The sequence below is a fragment of the Carcharhinus amblyrhynchos genome, chromosome 3 (genome assembly GCF_965287045.1).
Source record: "Carcharhinus amblyrhynchos chromosome 3, sCarAmb.v2.hapA, whole genome shotgun sequence".
NCBI classification, from domain to species: Eukaryota; Metazoa; Chordata; class Chondrichthyes; order Carcharhiniformes; family Carcharhinidae; genus Carcharhinus; species Carcharhinus amblyrhynchos.
This window is the reverse complement of record NC_137326.1, coordinates 98,500,520-98,520,511: the sequence shown is the minus strand read 5'-3', so window position 1 is coordinate 98,520,511 and position 19,992 is coordinate 98,500,520. Positions and strand designations below refer to the sequence as shown.

Genomic DNA, 19,992 nt, shown 5'->3' with positions numbered 1-19,992 from the left:
TCTGCCAATATCATAGCTACAATTTTAGCTGAGGCATCTCTACATGAGAAAGCTTCAACTCATCAAGTGAACCGATCAATAATCACAAAATAATAGTTATTCCCTTTCACTTTAGCTACTAGTCCTATGAAATCCATTTGCAAATATTCCCATGGTTCTTTTGCGTTTTGGCTGGTTCCCCATTCTAACTTTTCAGTAACAACCTGGTTCCACCTTTGACAGAATTTGGCTATCATTTCTCCCATTCCCTTCCTTCGCCAACAATTTCCAATCAAATTAATCATTTTGTCTCTGCTTGTCTGTGCTACTCCATGATACAACTTAACCAAGATTTATTGTGTTGCTTTTGGTGCTATTATCTTCCCCTCTCTCCTCCAAACACCATCTTACCATTTTTGCCCTCCTTGTTTTTCCCATCTCAACTTCTTCCCCTCTGCTGTTGTACTTGCCTCACATTAATGTCTGGATTATCACTAGCTTGCAGTGCTGCCACACCTGCTGTTTGTGTTCCCTTCCCAATTTTGTTCTAACTGATCTGTAGCTGCCCTGGCTGCTTGACTATTTCCCTTTTGAGCGTGACTTTTAATTTTCTTGTGTGCCTGTACTTTGATTACAGCTGCGTCTATGGGACTATAAGATGCTTGAATTAAATCTTTAATCGGGCTTTCATTCCACTTGAAGTAATAAAACCTCGCCTGTTCCAAGCTGTCGTATAGTCATGAATTTCTACAAAAGCAGACTGTCAGTGTGAAGGTTAACTTGTTTTCCTGTACTCCACTCTAAAGCTAACAACTCTGCTACCTGTGCCGATTTACTTCCTGGAATTCGTTCTCCTGTAATCCCAGTTCCTTCATCATTTACCACTGCCCATGTGGTGCAGGGTTCACCATTGACATACTTTCTAGCCCCATCTACATATAGGCTGATCGCCCCTTCACCTGTGAGTAGTTCTTCTGTTAAACCTTCATTCTGTCCTTCATTGAAACCTGCAACACGTTCATGTTCTGTTCCTAGCACTGTCAATCCTCCTGCAGGATTTTCCCTTCTTGCCTGCTGATTCCTACATGCTTGTTTGCTGGCAAGAGACTTGCTTCCCACTTTAAATGTCTTCTATCTGAAACCCCTTTTAATCTTCCTGTTTCTAGGCAGCACAGTGGCATAGTGGTTAGCATTGCTGCCTCATAGCACCAGGGTCCCAGGTTCAATTCCTGGCTTGAGTGACTGTCTATGTGGAATCTGCACATTCTCCCCGTGTCTGCGTGGGTTTCCTCCAGTTTCCAAAAGACGTACTGGTTAGGTGCATTGGCCATGCTAAATTCTCCCTCAGTGTACCTGAACAGGCGTTGAGTGTGGTTACAAGGGGATTTTTCATAGTACCTTCATTGCAGTGTTAATGTAAGCCTACTTGTGACACAAATAAATAAAATAAACTTCTCAAAGGTGGGCTGTGGAGGCTTAGCCTGTTTCTCTTTCTCAACTGCTTCACTGGGCAGGGAATTCCACAGATTCACAACCTTTTGTGTGAAGAAGTTCCTCCTCAACTCAGTCCTAAATCTGCTTCTCCTTATTTTGAGGCCATGCCCCCTAGTTCTAGTTTCACCTGCCAGTGGAAACAACTTCCCTGCTTCTATCTTATCTATTCCCTTCATTATCTTATATGTTTCTATAAGATCACCCCTCATTCTTCTGAATTCCAATGAGTATAGCCCTAATCTACTCAGTGTCTCCTCATAAGTCAACCCTCTCAACTCTGGAATCAACCTAGTGAATTTCATCTGTACCCCCTCCAGTGCCAGTATATCCTTTCTCAAATAAGGAGACCAAAACTGTACACAGTACTCAAGGTGTGGCTTCACTAGCACCTTATACAGCTGCAACATAACCTTGCTATTCTTAAGCTCCATACCTCTAGCAATGAAGGACAAAATAAGAACATAAGAAATAGGAGCAGGAGTAGGCCATCCAGCCCTTCGAGCCTGCCCCGCCATTCAATAAGATCATGGCTGATCTGAAGTGGATCAGTTCCACTTTCCCGCTTTCTCCCCATAACCCTTAATTCCCTTGCCTACCAAAAACCTATCTACCCGTCTCTTAAATATATTTAGCGAGGTACCCTCCACCACTTCAATGGGCAGAGAATTCCAGAGATTCACCACCCTTTGAGTGAAGAAGTTCCTCCTCAACTCTGTTCTAACTGCACCCCCCCCGGCCTTATCTTGAGGCTGTGCCCTCTAGTCCTGCTGTCCTTTCTGAGCGGGAAGAATCTCTCTACCTCTACCCTATCCATCCCCTTCATTATCTCATACGTCTCTATAAGATCCCCCCTCATCCTTCTAAACTCCAATGAGTTCAAACCCAGTCTATTCAGCCTCTCTTCATAGTCCAACCCCCTCATCTCCAGTATCAGCCTAGTGAACCTCCTCTGCACTCCTTCCAAGGCCAAAATATCCTTGTGCAAGTGCGGTGACCAAAACTGCACACAGTACTCCAGCTGTGGCCTCACCAGTGCCCTGTACAGTTGCAGCAAGACCTCCCTGCTTTTATATTCAATCCCCCTCGCTATAAAGGCCAGCATCCCATTCGCCTTCCTGATCACCTGCTGCATCTGCAGACTGGGTTTTTGCGACTCATGCACAAGGACCCCCAGGTCCCTCTGCAGCGTAGCATGCTGCAGCTTTTTGCCCTTTAAATAGTAATCCCTCCTACTATTATTCCTGCCAAAGTGGATAACCTCACACTTGCTAACATTGTACTCCATCTGCCAGGTCCTCGCCCACTCGCTCAGCCTATCGAGATCCCTCTGCAGACTTTCCACACCCTCCGCACAATTTGCTTTTCCACTTATCTTTGTGTCATCAGCAAATTTCGACACCCTACACTCAGCCCCCTCCTCCAGATCATCTATATAAATGGTAAATAGTTGAGGCCCCAGCATCGATCCCTGGGGCACTCCACTAGTCACCAACCACCAATCAGAATAGCACTCATTGATACCAACTCTCCACCTCCTATTAGACAACCAATCCTCTATCCACGCTAACACCCTACCCCCAACTCCATGTCCCCTAACCTTCTGAAGCAAAATTCCATTTGCCTTCTTAATTACCTGCTGCACCTGCAAACAGACTCCTTGTGATTCTTGCACAAGGACAGCCAGGTCCCTCTGCACAGCAGCATGCCGTAATTTTTTACTATTTAAGTAATAGTCCATTTTGCTGTTATTCCTATAAAAATGGATGACCTCACATTTACCAACATTGTACTCCCCCTGCCGGACCCTCGCCCACTCACCTATCCCTTTGCAGACTTTCAACATCCTCTGCACACTTTGCTCTGCCACTCATTGTAGTGTCATCTGCGAATTTTGACACACTACACTTGGTCCCCAACTAAAATCATCTGTGTAAATCGTAAACAATTGCAGTCTCAACACTGATCCCTGAGGCACACCATTGGTCACTGATCTATCATCCTGTTTATTTCCTTATTATTCATTTATCCTACTAGATTATTTCCCTTTGAGCCCACCTTGCGACTGATACAATTTTCAACCTTCCCACATTCAAAATTTGCACCTGGGTATGCTCTGGACTACTTCTTCTTGTCGAGGTTCATTCACTAACTTTAAACTTGTACTCCTCACAATCCAACTAAAATGCTGCTGGTCACTATTGATGAATAGCCCTCAGGTAACCGGTGCTATGATCACAAGTTGTCTAATAGAGGCAAATGTAAACTTCACACCCTCCCCACCCATTCTACCTTGTGTAATTTCTCACTAAACACTCTCTCCCACCATCCAGCCCCTGCTAGATTTTGATTTGAATTAACAATTTTGACTACATTGGCTTAAAGTTGCAAATCTTTAAAACACAAAAATTCATCTTATCTATGTTAACTCTCTGTATGTTTCAAAAAAGTGTGGAGTAAATTTTTTCAGATGGACATCATGATGTCATCGCTTTTTCTTGGCTAGCATCTGGAAATTCTGTATTCTCAGAACCAAATTCTAAAATTTATCTTTTCGTTGTCAGTTTTTAATTATCAGGAACATATATTTTCAAACTTAACAAAAGATTTCAATCTAGGTTGATCCAAAGCAAGATTTATCTTACATTCTCCCCAGTCTAAATTTTAAATTCATATGTTCAATTATTTCTACAACTCTACTCCCAGCTTTGGAGCAATCAGTTTCTAAATTTCCTTTCCAACATGGCAGAGCTTAAATCTCTGCCTACATTCATACCCTTTTTGTTGAAAATGATCATGGCCACTGACCATTTCCAAGATCATGGTCGGTGATATTGGAATTTCAAGAATTTATATTAATTCCAACCTTTATTTAATCTTGATTCTGCATTAATTTATTGCAAAACGTTTTTTGGAGCTTCTGATGCCATACCCTACACAACCACATGATGGCGCAGTGGTCTATGCTGGTCCGATTACTTGGATTTTGTCTGTTTGACTTTCGATTTTGATTTCTTTTTTAAAAGGTTCACCCTGGGAACCATTACATCAAAGCCCTCAGCTCCTGCTGAGAATAACTGCTGTCCCCTTAACCTTTCTCACCGGGGACCTACACTGGGATCTATCCTGTCTCTTCCTCTTCTTTTCCTGAATCCCCCTCACTGGAGATTCCTCCACTGGGGCCTACCCTTTCTCTTTCTTAAAAGAATTCTAACTCAAACTTGATCACTAACACCCAGGCAAACGTCCGATTGGTTCTAGCCTTATGTTCTAGTGAACAACGTTCTTGTAGACAACTTAAAATAACTACTCAGTTCATCTTAAAATAAACGCTCACGATTTCTTTTCATCGTGACGTAAGGTTTAGCCGTCAGACTCCAGTGAATCTATCCCATTCTTTGTTACCAAAAAAGCTGTAAGTGCGGTTTTTTAAAAGGTAGCAAAGATTCCCTCACAAAGCTAATGTCACTGGTACAAAAGACATCTTTATTGGGAGAAATTATGTCGATGGTCATAGATACATAATACCCAGATCTCTCAGACAAGTTCTGAAGTTATCGGTAAAAACAGAATGGTTATACATTTTCCTTATCAGATTTCCCTCCCTTTGTTAGTTTAAAATTAATTTCATTTAATATTCACACATTAATACAAATCCCTGTCAAGTATCTCAGCCAACTTCATCATACCTGCCAGCATGATGGTGTTTCATTCATCCATTAAGCCTGAATGCTAACTACGTTCTTGGTTCAAATTACCTTCCTGTTGCCTGGTTACGGTAGATGTTACCGTAAGGGTCAAAGTGGATGTTCCCACCGCTCACTGCCAAGCTGAATAGACATGTGTTTGTGCATCCAGAGGCATATCTATTCTGTGTCTGGGCAATGACTGAACCTATTCATTACGTTTCAAAATGTGTTTTCTCATAAAAATCATCCAGGTATGAGTTTTGTTAGCGAACGGGTTCGCAGGCCTTTAGCTCTAAACTATTTACCTTTTCCATCACACCTTTTAGTAACTTGCATTGGCTAAAGCGAACATACTTGAAATATATTTAGAGTATCAGCTGATATGTTTTAAAAACGTGTTTAATTCTCTTACTGCATTTACGTGTGTAAGTTATCATTTAACTCTTTACCGTTAGCTCTGCCACTGCCTGTATACTGCCTAAAACTCAGAAAAATGTAAAATAGTCGCTTTCAGCCTGCAATCTACGAAGGAAGGGCATTCTCATTCTGGAGGGGCCTCTGTGATAGAGGGTGATAACATTTTCCGTTTCCCAACTCAGTCTAAAAATTGAGGGTTGGCAAGAAAATGCCCTTTATGTGGACATTAGCTGCTCACTTAAAGACCTTAATTGGAACATGGATGGACTTTCCAGGGCCCCGTCCACCCCACAGTGAAATTGTGCCTGGATTAGGTTGGGCAGGATATCAGATGGTATCTTGACCATGCTTGTTTATGCTTTCTCATCTCCTCAAGACCCCTTGGAGCTGGGGGAGTGTAAAATTCTGGCCTATGACTCTTTTCTAAAAGACAGGCAGTTAGTGATTTCTCTCAGTTTTTGAAAACCCCAGCCCAAACTCTCAAGTGCTGCCTGACCTGGCCACTCCCCCCTGGCCACAGTGGTGCCAGGTTGCACCTCCAGCAGAACATTCAGGCCAGCCCCGCACAATCTCACCCCCATGACCACTGCTGCAAGAGTCGCAGTCCCTTTTTAAATTTCCTTCCAGTGGGTCTATCTGAGGGCAAAGGTTACACAAAATGCTCGACAGACTGGAGGGGCTGATTGTGGACAAGTCCCCAGGACCGGATGGAATGCATCCGAGGGTTCTGAAAGAAATGGCGGAGGTGATAGTGGATGCCTTGGTGGTTATTTTCCAGACGTCGCTGGATTCCGGGGAAGTGCCGGATGATTGGAAAACGGCTAATGTTACGCCGTTGTTTAAGAAGGGTGCCAGGCAAAAGGCGGGGAATTATAGGCCGGTTAGTTTAACGTCGGTGGTAGGTAAAATGTTAGAATCTGTCATTAAGGAGGAAATTGCGAGGCATCTTGAAGGGAATTGCTTGATAGAGCAGACGCAGCATGGTTTCATTAAAGGGAAGTCGTGTCTGACAAATTTGTTGGAGTTCTATGAGGATGTGTCTAGGGCGGTGGATAGAGGAGAGCCGGTGGACGTGGTCTTTCTAGACTTTCAGAAGGCGTTTGACAAAGTACCTCACAAGAGGTTATTGCAGAAAGTCGAGGGACATGGAGTTGGGGGTAGGGTGTTAGTGTGGATAGAGGATTGGTTGTCAAATAGGAGGCAGAGAGTGGGGGTCAACGGGTGCTATTCGGATTGGCGGATGGTGACTAGTGGAGTGCCCCAGGGGTTGGTGCTGGGGCCTCAGCTTTTTACCATTTATATAGATGATCTGGAGGAGGGAACCGAGTGTAGGGTGTCGAAATTTGCTGATGACACCAAGATTGGGGGAACGGCAAATTGTGCGGAGGGTGTGGAGAGTCTGCAGAAGGATCTAGATAGGCTGGGCGAATGGGCCAGGAAATGGGAAATGGAATTTAATGTTGGTAAGTGTGAGGTGGTCCACTTTGGTAGGAAGAATGGTAGGAAGGATTATTACTTACGGGGCGAAAAACTGCAGCAGGCGACGGTGCAGAGGGACCTCGGGGTCCTTGTGCATGAGTCGCAAAAACCCAGCTTGCAGGTGCAGCAGGTGGTCAGGAAGGCAAATGGGATGCTGGCCTTCATAGCGAGGGGGATTGAATATAAAAGTAGGGAGGTCTTGCTGCAGCTGTACAGGGCATTGGTGAGGCCGCAGCTGGAGTACTGTGTGCAGTTTTGGGCGCCACACCTGCGCAAAGATATTTTGGCCTTGGAGGGAGTGCAGCGGAGGTTTACTAGGCTGATACCGGAGTTGAGGGGGTTGAGCTATGAGGAGAGGTTGAATAAACTAGGCTTGTACTCGTTAGAGTTTAGAAGAATGAGGGGAGATCTCATTGAGACATATAAGATGATGAATGGGATGGATAGGATAGGGGTGGAGAGACTCTTCCCGCTCAAAAAAGACAGTAGGACTAGGGGGCATAGCCTCAAGATAAAAGGGGGGCGGTTTAGAACGGAGTTGAGGAGGAACTTCTTCACTCAAAGGGTGGTGAATCTCTGGAATTCTCTGCCCGTTGAAGTGGTGGAGGCTGCCTCGCTAAATATTTTTAAGACGCGGGTTGATTGGTTTTTGATAAGAGAGGGGATTAAGGGTTATGGGGAGAGGGCGGGAAAGTGGAACTGAGCAGCGACAGATCAGCCATGATCTTATTGAATGGCGGGGCAGGCTCGAAGGGCTGGATGGCCTACTCCTGCTCCTATTTCTTATGTTCTTAAAATGACTAATTTAAACAGAAGCTGAGTACACGCAAGGTAGTTTTTGCTTATGTCCCAAGTAATTAGCATGAAGTCCAGCTTAAAGGTGTACTCACTCAATTCTAAATATTTGGTGAGTGAGAGTATTTTAAGGTTGTTCTTGCTGGGACAGTGTTAGTTACAGAAAGGTGTCTCTTAAGGAAGTCTTCAGTGGGTCAATTGTAAGTCTTCATTAACACAAATGGTACAAATGGTACAGGCTAGGAGCTGATCGGCAGAGGCTAACTCAATTTTTTGGAATTTTAGCTAGTATAAATATCTGAGGTTCTTGCTCACGAATAAAGTAAGCAGCTTTAGCCCAGCTTGCAGAACTCCTTCAACAGGAATTCGGCATACTGAGGGAAAAGGTGCTGTTGCAGTCTTTTCCAAAGCTAGGAATGGTCAGAGGGAATTGGAGACACTGAGACATGGAGCTAAATTCCAGAGGTGAATAATGAGGTGATCAGGTAGCTGATTGGTTGGTGGGATCAAAGGTTTACTTTTTGATCTGATTTTTTTGTTGATTTATTACTGTCACATGTATAGGGATACAGCGAAAAGTATTGATTCTTGCGTGCTATACAGACAAATCATTCTCTGTTCATTGAGGGGAGAAGGAAAGGTTATGGTGTAGCTGTTGTTGTTACAGAGAGAGTGAAGAGAATGGTCAGCCTAATATGTGATAGGTCCATTCCAAAGGCAGCAGAGAAGAAGCCGTTCTTGAGTCGGTTGGTACATGTCCTCTGACTCTTGTATCTTTTTCTGATAGAAGAAGGTGGAAGAGAGAATGTCCGGGGTTCACGACGTCCTGAATTATACTGGCTGTTTTTCTGAGGCAGCAGGAAATGTAGACAGAGTCAATGGATGGGCAGCTGGTCTGTGTGATAGACTGGGCTTCGTCCACAGCCCTTTGGCGTTTCTCTAAACTAGGGCAGGAATTTAAACTAGAACAGGCAAAGTATAATTATTGTATTAAATCTATGGTTTAAATATTTAATCTTCTTAATATATAAATATATATATAAATAGCATTGAATAAATACTTAACTAATTAGTATTAATAAATAAGTGGCAAACATCTGCGGAACCTGCTTAACTGGGTCTGGATGGGATAGACCCACCAATGTTATCTTCAAGTCCCAGAAACAGCTGGAACAACTTATTCTCTTTGCTTATTCTCAGCCTTTGAATCAAGCCTCTTTTTGCGCGTTCTTCAGCTCATCTGTTCCAGTGGACTGAACAACCGCTATTCCTCAGCTTGGACAGCTTTGAATCCTCTTACATCTTTCCACAATTTTTAGCTTTAATTTCACAACCTCCGCTTGCTCCTAATTTCTTTAAAAGACTGGGAAGTTCAGTTTTGTTTCTGTGTTCACCTTTCCTGCCTCCTTTTTAGTTTTATTTTCAATTCAGGTTCTGTTCTGAGATAGAGTCTGTCTCAAAAATAAATAAACTAAATTTAAAAATATCCCTTGCAACACTTTATTATGATCAAGGCCGCCAATCTTTGTGTAGATATAACACCATGAATGATGTGTGGGTTAGGTCAATTGGCCATAATAAATCGCCCCTTAGTGTTAGGAGCATTAATGGGGTAAATGCTTAGGGTTACGGGGATTGACCTGGGTGGGATTGTGTAGGTGCGGGATTTATGGGTCAAATGGTCACCTTCTGCACTGTAGGGATGCTATGATTCCATGAATGGCGACTGAGAACTATAAGTAGCAATCTTTATTTATGTCAGCACAAAGCAATATCATTTTCAATAAACATTCAATATTTCTACTACATTAACAGCACCAAGAGTGGCTTTTGATGAGAAAAGCCTGTTTCCTAAAGAAATATTGGATCGTGAACACAAAATAAAACTTTCGGGTGAAGAGAATTTAAAAGGAAGAAAAGCTGCAGTAAATGATGCCTTATGGATGAGGTCTAGGTAGGTAATCTTTGTTCTGTAATACATTTGAAATTTATTAAGATTTCATAGGTTAAATCAAAAAATAATTTGTCAGTATTAGGTACTGAGACATCAGCTACAGAACCAATAATTCTAACGATGAAGTATTGTGAATAGTTTATGAAGTAATTTGAATGTTCTGACTTCCATACACTTGCATTGAAGTCATTGCTGTTGTAGTTTTATTTATAATACATATGGGGCATTTATTGTTTCTAACATCTTTGACACTTGTGAATTAACAATTTCTTGAGGGAAATGAAAACTTGCCATCATACTGTATATATGATATTAATTATTGGAATAAAAACATGATATTAATCAATCTTTCCTGCAGATGGAATGGCAGGGTACAGTATTAAATTTGGACGGTGGTGTGAAAAAGCTCATGTAGAATAAGCGTCCCATTATACACCAGCCTTGGCATTCCATTGAAGCCAATGGAAAGGAAATATAGACAGGGCATTAAAAAAAGCAGCCAAATTAGTATTGTTCATATCCCCCAACAGCCTAAATTTAAATTAGCCGTTAGTCACAGCATCGTGTAGTATTCATATTTAGCAAGGTGGGACCAACTCAAATTAAAAAAACACTCTGGAAATGGGCATCACTGGCTTTTATTGTCTATCCCTTATTGCCCTTCAGAAGGTGGTGGGGAGCTGTCTTCTTAAAACTGCTGTCCATGTGCTGAAGGTTTCACATATTGCTGAATTAAATTGTAATACTTAACATTTGCCTTGCTGGCAGTTTGATCCCTTTCATTCACCACACAGCGCTCTGGTGCTAAATGTGCACACTAGAACCTGCAAAGCATTCCATTCTGCCATGACCTCAGGCACCTAGAAGTAGAAATGGGAATTTTCCCATGTCCTGTCAGTGACCCTATTCTTGGCAACTTGAAAGCAACATGAAATCTTACTGTGGCAGGGTGGCACGGTGGCACAGTGGCTGGCACTGCTGCCTCGCAGCGCCAGGGACCCGAGTTTGATTCCCAGCTTGGGTCACTGTGCGGAGTCTGCGCATTCTCCCCATGTCAACACAGGTTTCCTCTGGGCACTGTGGTTTCATCTCACAGTCTGCAAGATGTGCTGGTTAGGTGCGTTGGCCGTGCTGAATTCTCCCTCAGTGTACCCAAACAGACGCTGAAGTGTAGCGACTAGGGAATTTTCACAGTAACTTCATTGCAGCGTTAAAGTAAGCCTACTCGTGACAAACTTAAAACTTATATGCTCTTGTTGCACTTATAGCTGCACCCAATGGGAGAGAGCATGGGGTGGAAGTTTGCTGAGAGCTGCTTTGGTTGGAATTAGATATTTGGGTGCACAGGGAGGAGCAGCCTGAGAGCACTGTTTGTCCCCTTGAGATTGCTCCATCATGCAGATTAATCAGGAAGATTAATAAGTTAGGTGAGCATCTTGTAAGTAAGCCTGAAGAAGTAGAATTGTAATTACTGTGCCTAAAGCAAAAATACCCTCCCGCACATAATTTCTTATCCATCAAGTCCAAGGACAATAGGCAACATCAGCTAGGATCAGTCAGTTTGTTTTCCATTCTTGTTTAGAGAAATTATTAACCATCTGTTTTTCAAGTCAGTCTAGATCATTATTGTTGACAAGACAATGCAGTGAACAAGTCATTTAATTTTATTGGATTACTGGATTCCCACAATAATTGAAGCTATTGGTGGTATTCGTGTTTCCAGAGAAGCCATTGCTGGCCATCCACATCTGAACTGAAAGTCAATATCATTCCCTCATGCCCGTTCACAGTGTAACTATAGTCGCAGGTTACAGTGCATCAGCGCCAGTCTGACAGGAATTACCATAATTAAATTATTCTTCACCAGTCACTCTTTCAGAATGAAGGAAAAGGCACCAGCTGACTTCTTGAAGACAAGGTTTATCCAATAACACAGCCATTTCTAACATGATTGAGTAAGATGCTCTTCATGGAGCTGAAACTCTTGCTATCCTCTCCTCCTGGCCTGGCTGAAGGCCACTTTTACCTGGTGACTCATTGCATACAGATTTCTCCTCTCTGCAGCAGTCTATAGTTCAGAGTGGCAGTATCTGGGCTGGTGGCTGTGTGGTTAGATTAAATGATTGTGTATCTTTCTCATCAGTCTCCTGTTCCTTGAGAATTTCTTGTTCCTTGACAATTGGTTTGTCAGCTGACAATTCTTGGCTATCTGAAAACATAAAGACATTAGGATAGGGTTAGGTTGAGGGAAGATGGTGGTGGCTGGGGAAAGCCAGAGGTGCATAATTACGCCATTTGCAGGTTGTAAATCTTAAGTGATTGTGGGAAGACGGGAGAGTGGTATGTGACAAAGTAGATTGGATAGGAAAATACCACCATCCTCAATATTTTCAGCCTCATTTGTGTCCATGGCCTCTATTGTCACCAGTGATTGCCAGCACAGTCTCCTTCATCGAGATGATGCGTGAAGCTATGCCTGTTCCTCAGGTTATATACTATTGCCTGTGATCATGAACAATCTAGTCCTGCAAAGGAGAGAAGTGTGTCAGTAAATGTCATGCAATGTGCCTGCCACACTTGAATATGTAGCAGTGCATGTGGCAAGCTTTTGAGGGTGAGGTGAGGCTATCAATATGTGATAGGAGTTATGGTTTATTGGGATTGTGAGTAGGCAAGTGAATGGGTTGTGATAAATTGAGAAATGTGTGAGATTAAATCGTAAGATCATAAGACATAGGAACAGAATTAGGCCATTTAGCTCATCGAGTCTGCTCCACCATTTGATCACGGCTGATCTGTTTCTCAACCTCATTCTCCTGCCTTTTCCCCGTAACTTTTGATCCCCTTACCTATCAAGAACCTATCTATACCTGTCTTAAATACACTCAATGACTTGGTATCCACAGCCTTCTGTGGCAATGAATTCCATAATTCACCACCCTCTGGCTGAAGAAATTCCTCCTCATCTGGGTTCTAAAGGATTGTCTCCTTACTCTGAGGCTGTGCCTTCAGATCCTAGTCTCTCCTACTAATGGAAACACTTTCTCCACATCCACTCTATTCAGGCCTTTCAGTATTCTGTAAGTTTCAATGAGATCCTCCTCCTCTTTCTCAGCTCATTGAGTACAGACCCAGAGGTCTCAAACATTCCTCACATGTCAAGCCTTGGTGCAATTGGTAGAATATGGCATGTGACGATGCATTCACTGACTCTGACCACTCATATCAGGTCATTGATCTTCTTGTATAGCTGGATTTAAGCCTTTAGGGAGGGACTGTTGGAACTGACAAGCAGTGGCCATCTACTCCCACACCGCTGCCAGGAGAGTCTTCTTGTCCCTTGAAGGGAAAAAATCTCTCAGCTTTTGTACTCCATTGAAGAGCCGTGGTGCATGTTCTCTGGTTTATTGGTCTTTTCAAAGTTATTCCTTGTTTTTAGTTCATCTTTCGTCCTGTTGAACTCTTGCTGTAGTCAGGCTGCACCTTTAAAAGGTGCAGTCTGGCTTTAAGTAATGCAACTAGCCTTGCATAAACTTTGGCCCTATGCAGCCACTGAGCAGTGTATTCAGCACCATAATCATTATAATTAGCAGGCAGCATGAAGTGTGCATGCTGCTTGCATTACTTTGGGCAAGGGTTACTTGTGCTTTATGATCACTGTGCTTTATTTTGGGAGCTTTCCTGTTTTATCTCCTCACCAGAGGTCCCATTTGCTATCATCTGTGTGTGTGTGAGAGAGAGTGGGAATGAGGTAGAAAGACTCTCCTTCCTCATTCTAATTTGATTTCTGAAACACAATACATGTTAAATTTTGCATGCAAACAAAGCCTTACTGACAGTAACAAATAGAACGATTGGATGGAGATTGTGGGGTGATAAGAGGGGGCATCTATGACCAGGCCACTGGCATCCCACGGTCACCATTAATGGTGAAGATATGGCACAGACTATAGAATGAAGACTGCTGAAGCACTTAGACTGCATTTCTCCATACCTGAAATATGTAGTTCATAGTCCTCAGCAACTCCCTATCACACTCTGCCCACCCAGTCACTATCTCCCGAGACAGCATGGTGGCACAATGGTTAGCACTGTCTCACAGCGCCAGAGTTTGCATATTCTCGCCATGTCTGCATGGGTTTCTTCCGGATGTTCTGGTTTCCTCCCACAGTCCAAAGATGTGTGGGTTTGGCCATGCTAAATTGCCCCTTAGTATCAGCAGGACTAGCTAGGGTAAATGCATAGCATAATGGGGATAGGGTCTGGGTGGGACTGTGGTCGGTGCAGACTCGATGGGCCAAATGGCCTGCTTCTGCATTGTAAGATTCTATTCTATGATTCCTGCCCAAAGAGATAGAAAAAGATAAACATTCAGAAGGAGATAAAAACAGGAAGAAAATAAAGAAATAGAAAAACAGTAACAGCTAGGAAGTAGGAGAGAAATCATATTCTCCCACTAGTTATGCCAAACAACAATGTGCATTTATATAGCACCTTTACTGTAGTGAAATATCACTGGGGCTTCATCGAAGCTTTAGCAAACACTGAGACACATTGGATATTAGGACAGTTGACAAAAAGGTTGGTCAAAGAGGTAGGTTTTCAGAAGCATTTCAAAGTGAGATAGAGCGGTTTATGGAGGGAGCTTCAGAGTAGTCAAAAGCACGGTCACCTATGGAGCAATTAAAACCAAGAACACATGATTGGTTAGAGCTGGAGGAACAGAGAGGATGGGAGTTTCCAGCCCCGCTCACCTCAAAACCAGAAAACCCTGCCTGAAGTCAATGGATCTTTGCTTAGTCCTCTCCTGCCCACTACGAATCCTGTGGCAAGGGGGAACGAGAATATTCCTTCCAGAGATTTTATGGAATTGCACTGCTGGAGGACATGGCAGAGATAGGGAGGGGTGAGGATGTAGGGTGATTTGAATACAAGGACGAGGATTTAAAATTGAGACTTTGTAGATCAGTGAACATTGGGGTGATTTATACACATTAGGAAATGGGCAGTAACGTTTTGGGAGATGAGAGACTGGCCAGGAGAAGATTGAAACTGAAACAGGGGCCAAGCTGGACAATACTGCAGAGATGTGAAAGTAGGCAACCTTGGTGATGGAGTGGATATGGGGTGGGAAGCTTATCTCATAATATAATGGATTATACTTGTATAATCCTCCTGTATTTCAAAATTCCACACTTGTTACAGATCGTGAAAAATCAAAGAAGACAGTTGGCATTTCAGGACTGGAACCTGCAGCCTGCAAGCAGTTAGCTACCATCCAATTAATCTCTGAAGTTTCCAAATAGCCATAATGACCTCTTCTCCACAGGGAGTGTTTTAACAGTGGTTTTAAAAGAACACATAAGCTAAAACACACCACCATTCCAGCAGCTGAGCATCACAGACTCAAATTTTTGTTCTAATACATTGTTTATTTTTCGACACATATTCCTACAAATGTTATAACTTGCAGAACTGATCAGAGAATTTTAACTACAAATTACATTCAGCGAAATTTGGGTTTTATGATCTTGATGAAGTTAGTTTTAAAACATTGTGCTAGGAACAAACCCAGCACTGCAAAGCTGGCTACACCATAGAAACATAGACCCACACAGTGCAGAAGGAGACCATTCGGCTCATCAAGCCTGCACTGACCACAATCCCACCCAGGCCCTATCCCCACAATGCCCTGCAAGTCCCCCTGTCATTAAGGGACAACTTATCATGGCCAATTCACCTGACTCGCATATCTTTGGACTGTGGGAGGAAATCAGGACACCCAGAGGAAACCAGTGCAGACACGGGGGAAAATGCAAACTCATGCAGATAGTGAACCAAGCTGGGAATCAAACCTGGAGCTGTGAGGCAGCAGTGCTAACCACTGTGCACCATGCTGCCTCACATCAGGGTGAGTGAATCATCATTGAGAATTCAACTAGTTGCATTTGTCTGAGGATTCCTCCTTGTGCAATGTGCTTCTCAGCCTGGGATCTAGAGGCCCCCGATCTGAAGAGTGAGGAGATAAGAGGTCAGCTGTTGCTGTGATCCTAGGTTTCGCTCAATTTGAGCTCATGCAGTGAACATGAGCCAGTGTAATGCTGGCTATCCTGCTGAGTATTTTTAGCATTTTCTGTTCATATTAATCTCCTGTTCATTAATTCTTGTAATTGTGGAAAAGCTGTCAGTGTGATTTGCTTAAATCTTTAATTCCTTGCAAGATTAAATAACGCCAGGAAACTGGGCTCAGTTAGCAGACGTCTACAAAATATTCTCAAGAGTATCATGTTCAAACGAGCATCCTGAACTAAAATTGAGGAGAAGTTATTTATTTCAAATTGAAATACCCTGCCCTGTATCTGCTCAACATCTACATATGACGAGACCACAGCTATTACTGATATGTTGTATATAATCTGTGTGCTGATTGGCTATATATGCCATTAACCATTAATCTTTAAACACAAAAGAAGCTGTTTAGTTACCCTGCACAGGATTGTTAATCGAGTTACATTTAGCTTTAATTCTGGTTTGTCTGGCCTGTCTGATCATTGTCTACATCAATGAAAAAGTCCTCATTAAGGACAGCACAGTAGCACATTGGCACAGTGGCTGGCACTGCTGCCTCACAGTGCCAAACAGCAGGTTCAATTCCAGCCTTGGGTGACTTTTTGTGTGGAATTTGCACCTCCTCCTCGTATCTGTGTGGGATTTCTCCGGGTGCTCCAGTTTCCTCCCACAGATTAAAGATGTGCAGGTTAGGTGGATTGGCCATGCTAAATTGCCCTTGAGGTCCCAAAATGTGTAGGTTAGGTGGATTAACCATTGTAAATGCACGGGGTTTAAAGGGGAAGGGCAGGGTTGAGCTTGGCTGAGATTCTCTTTCAGAGAGTTGATGCAGACTTGATGGGCCGAATGGCCTTTTTTATATTGTAGAGATTCTATGGTTCTATGGCAGAACAATCTCAATGGATCAAATTGCCTTCTCCTCCTGCTCCTATTTCATATATTCTTATGTTTTGAAAGGTTTAGAATCAACATTTTAAAAAAATTCTGAATTCCGTGCCTTTACTTTAAAAGTCATTCTCAGACACTTAAAGCAAGTGCTGGATTGGCACTTGCTTACACTTATTTTTATCACAAATGCTTTTCAGTGTAAATTAAATGGCACAAAATTTCCAAGAGTTAAAATACATTTTAAAAATGCTCCCCACTTGCACCAGTTCAAGCCAGATTTTATATATGGTGAATGCAAAGAAGCTTAAAGTGGCAGCATGAGGTAGGGTAGGGGGAATGACACGCCTCTCAAAACTGATGCAACTTGCGCTAAGATCATTGATTATGTCAAAAGCAAAACCTCTACTTCATACAATTCTATGAAAGATCACAAAAATGCTTTCAGAGATAATCCAGAGTCTTGAATAAGGCTCAAAAATGTATCAAATCTGATTAGCAGTTTATGGAATATAAAGATTTACTCTGCTAAGAAAATAATATAGCAAAAATAAATTTATACCACCGTTACTGTCACTGGAAAGCAACCCACGATCTATTTCTTCCAACAGACTACCACAGAGGACCACTGCAGGAATCAGACTAGGAAAACAATCCACTAATTCCATCCAGAAGTAGACAGATTCCTTTTGCAAAGAAGAACAATTTAAGAAGTCAATCTCTCAATGCTCAAAATCTTGTATGAATAAAGCAACAGTTGCTGATGAGTGAATCGAATTAATTGAAATATGCTTCAACAAAGTCCGATAAGTTAAAATGGTCTGAAGAAATGGCATTGTTATTATTTGTTGAGTTTTAATGCAGCATAAGCACCAGATACTGAGTTGTTGCTCACTCCCTTCATGAGATAATTAGCCATGAAAGGAATATGGAATTTATAAAATGTGTGTTACTTGTCATTTGCACTTGTACAGCATATTTAATAGAATGTATTTCAGGCAAAGGTCTAGCTGACCTATTTTGTTTGTGTAATTTCACTGAAACAAAATGGGTGCAATTTAACATTTAACATCAATTATTATGAAGTAAACCCCACTGTTTTGTTTCAGTGGAAGTTTCAACCTGAATGTCCCATACTGTGTAGTAAGTGCCTCAGCATGAATCATGCTGAAATTCAGTGAGGGGAAGCTAATCCTCTAATCTTCAATGTATGTGTGGTGCCATTGGAAACCAGATAAAACTGACAAAACAGTATATAAATTTGAAGATTAGGAAGTAGAAAGTAGCTTGGCGTTTTGAAATACCACAAAAATAAAATTTCGAAGTAGTGAATGGGAAGGAGACAACAAGAACATATGGAATACATAGGTCCAAAATGTGTCTGCTTAACATCAATTACCAGAAAGCTTTTGATAAAGTCCCAACGTGAGATAATGTTAACTAAGGTAAAAGTCCACGGAAATGAGGGTAAATTACTGACATGGCTGGAAAAGTAGCTGACTGGCAGATGACAGGAAGGAGGGATAATGGATAGGAACTCAAAATGACAAGATATGACTAGTGGTGTCCCACAAAGATTTGTGTTAGAGTCTCAATTATTCACATTATATCTTAGTGACTCGGATAGTGGCATAGAAAGTCATATATCTAAATTTGCTGATGACACAAAGTTAGGCAGCGTTGTGGGAAGTGCAGGTGATAGCATAAAATTACAAAGGGATATTGATAGATGAATGGGCATGGATTTCAATCTAAGCAATTGTAACATTCATCATTTTGGACTGCGAATTAATAGATCAGAGTACTTTCTAGATGGTATGAAGTTAAATACAGTGAATTTTCAAAGAGACTTGGGGGGTTGGGGTTCAGGTGCATAGATCCTTAAAATGCTGCTCTGTATCTTACATTTGGATCTCTTCACAGGAATCTCTGGAGCAAAAGCAACATAATAGCACAATGGTTAGCACTGCAACAGCAGGCAATACTCTGAGGATCTTGTAAAGTACTGGTTGAAGGCCAATGACCTGATATATTCAGGCTTAGTGAATGCATGTTCAAGTGCTATTTCCAGCTCACCACAACACAAGCTGTACACACTGATTAATGCTGCACATCCCCATCACTTACGTGTCAACAACCTCTCGCAATTATGACTCATGCTTAATAGTCATCTATTTCACATCCTGAAACACATGCCACTGCTGCCACTACTAGTAACAAGCTTCCAAACATTCAGCTGTGACAGGAACATCACCCAAACACATTGCAACACACTCACTTACACTCTTCCCAGTTCTCCTGCAGAACAAGGTGGTACACACAACGGGAGAGATCAGCAAAGAAGTGTCAGGGGACAGATGGGATTCCAACTTCTCTCTCCCTTGGAGGAGATAGCTCTCAGCATTAATGGTGCGGCTGTCATGAGAATGCAGTGTGTCACAGCAACCTGTCCTCCAACGTATTGTTGCAGTTGATGAGGCACCACCTAGGGAGGGTGACAAAGGCACATGGAACATATAACTCTTGTCCTTCCTCAGGGAAACAGCATTCATCATCCCGCCACTGCCACTCTGCCAGTACCCTGGTTGGTGCCTCTCAGCCAACTAACCAGGCCAGGAATCTACAGCCAAGGTGATACAGTGCATTCCAACATTGGGTCTCGTGGAGCCAGAGCTCTTCAAGGTTGTCTCACAAGGCTATCTGCAGGTTCCCACAATGAAAGTCAGCACCTGCATAACACCACATAGGAGTACTAGGACAGGTAAAAGCAAGAAGACAGACGCTAAGAGAATACAAAGGCTGATTAGTGGACATCGTGGAATATTGGATTTATAGTTAGGTGAAGTTGGTTTGCAATGTTTGGTTATGGTGCCTTTTATGTCAGCATTGTGGTCAAGAGAATCCTGGAATGTTCAGAGACAGGTATGATTAAGATTTGACCTTTCACATTGGCAGCTGGGCTGTTTCAGTCTTTACAAACTTTTCAGCCTGTCCATTTCCCAGAATCATCAATCCACACACACTGTTTGCTCTCACCTTGTTGAGCTTGGCACATTTCACACTGCTTGGGAAACTTGTGCGCTGGCTGTTAAAGTCAGGATGCTGGGCTAAATTCAGAATCAATTGGCTCCTTTCACATTTAAGTGAGAGATCCAAAATCTCCATGGCAATTTCCCACACATCTCCAAATTCAAGCCAGCTGATACACCAATATTGGAGATTTAACCCAACCCA

The 19,992-nt window shown here is 42.4% G+C and overlaps 1 protein-coding gene across 2 annotated transcripts in view; it reads left to right on the top strand.

The window, feature by feature from the left end:
- Positions 1 to 17,750, top strand: part of LOC145341470 (cilia- and flagella-associated protein 337-like) — a 65,246-nt gene extending 47,496 nt beyond the window's left edge. For both annotated transcript variants that reach the window (XM_080186435.1, XM_080186436.1), the window contains 2 exons: positions 9,666 to 9,804; positions 17,370 to 17,750. In XM_080186435.1, the coding sequence (XP_080042561.1) occupies positions 9,666 to 9,804; positions 17,370 to 17,436 (206 nt within the window). In that variant the 3' untranslated portion in view covers positions 17,437 to 17,750. The remainder of the gene's footprint in view (positions 1 to 9,665; positions 9,805 to 17,369) is intronic.
- The last annotated feature ends 2,242 nt before the right edge of the window (positions 17,751 to 19,992 follow it).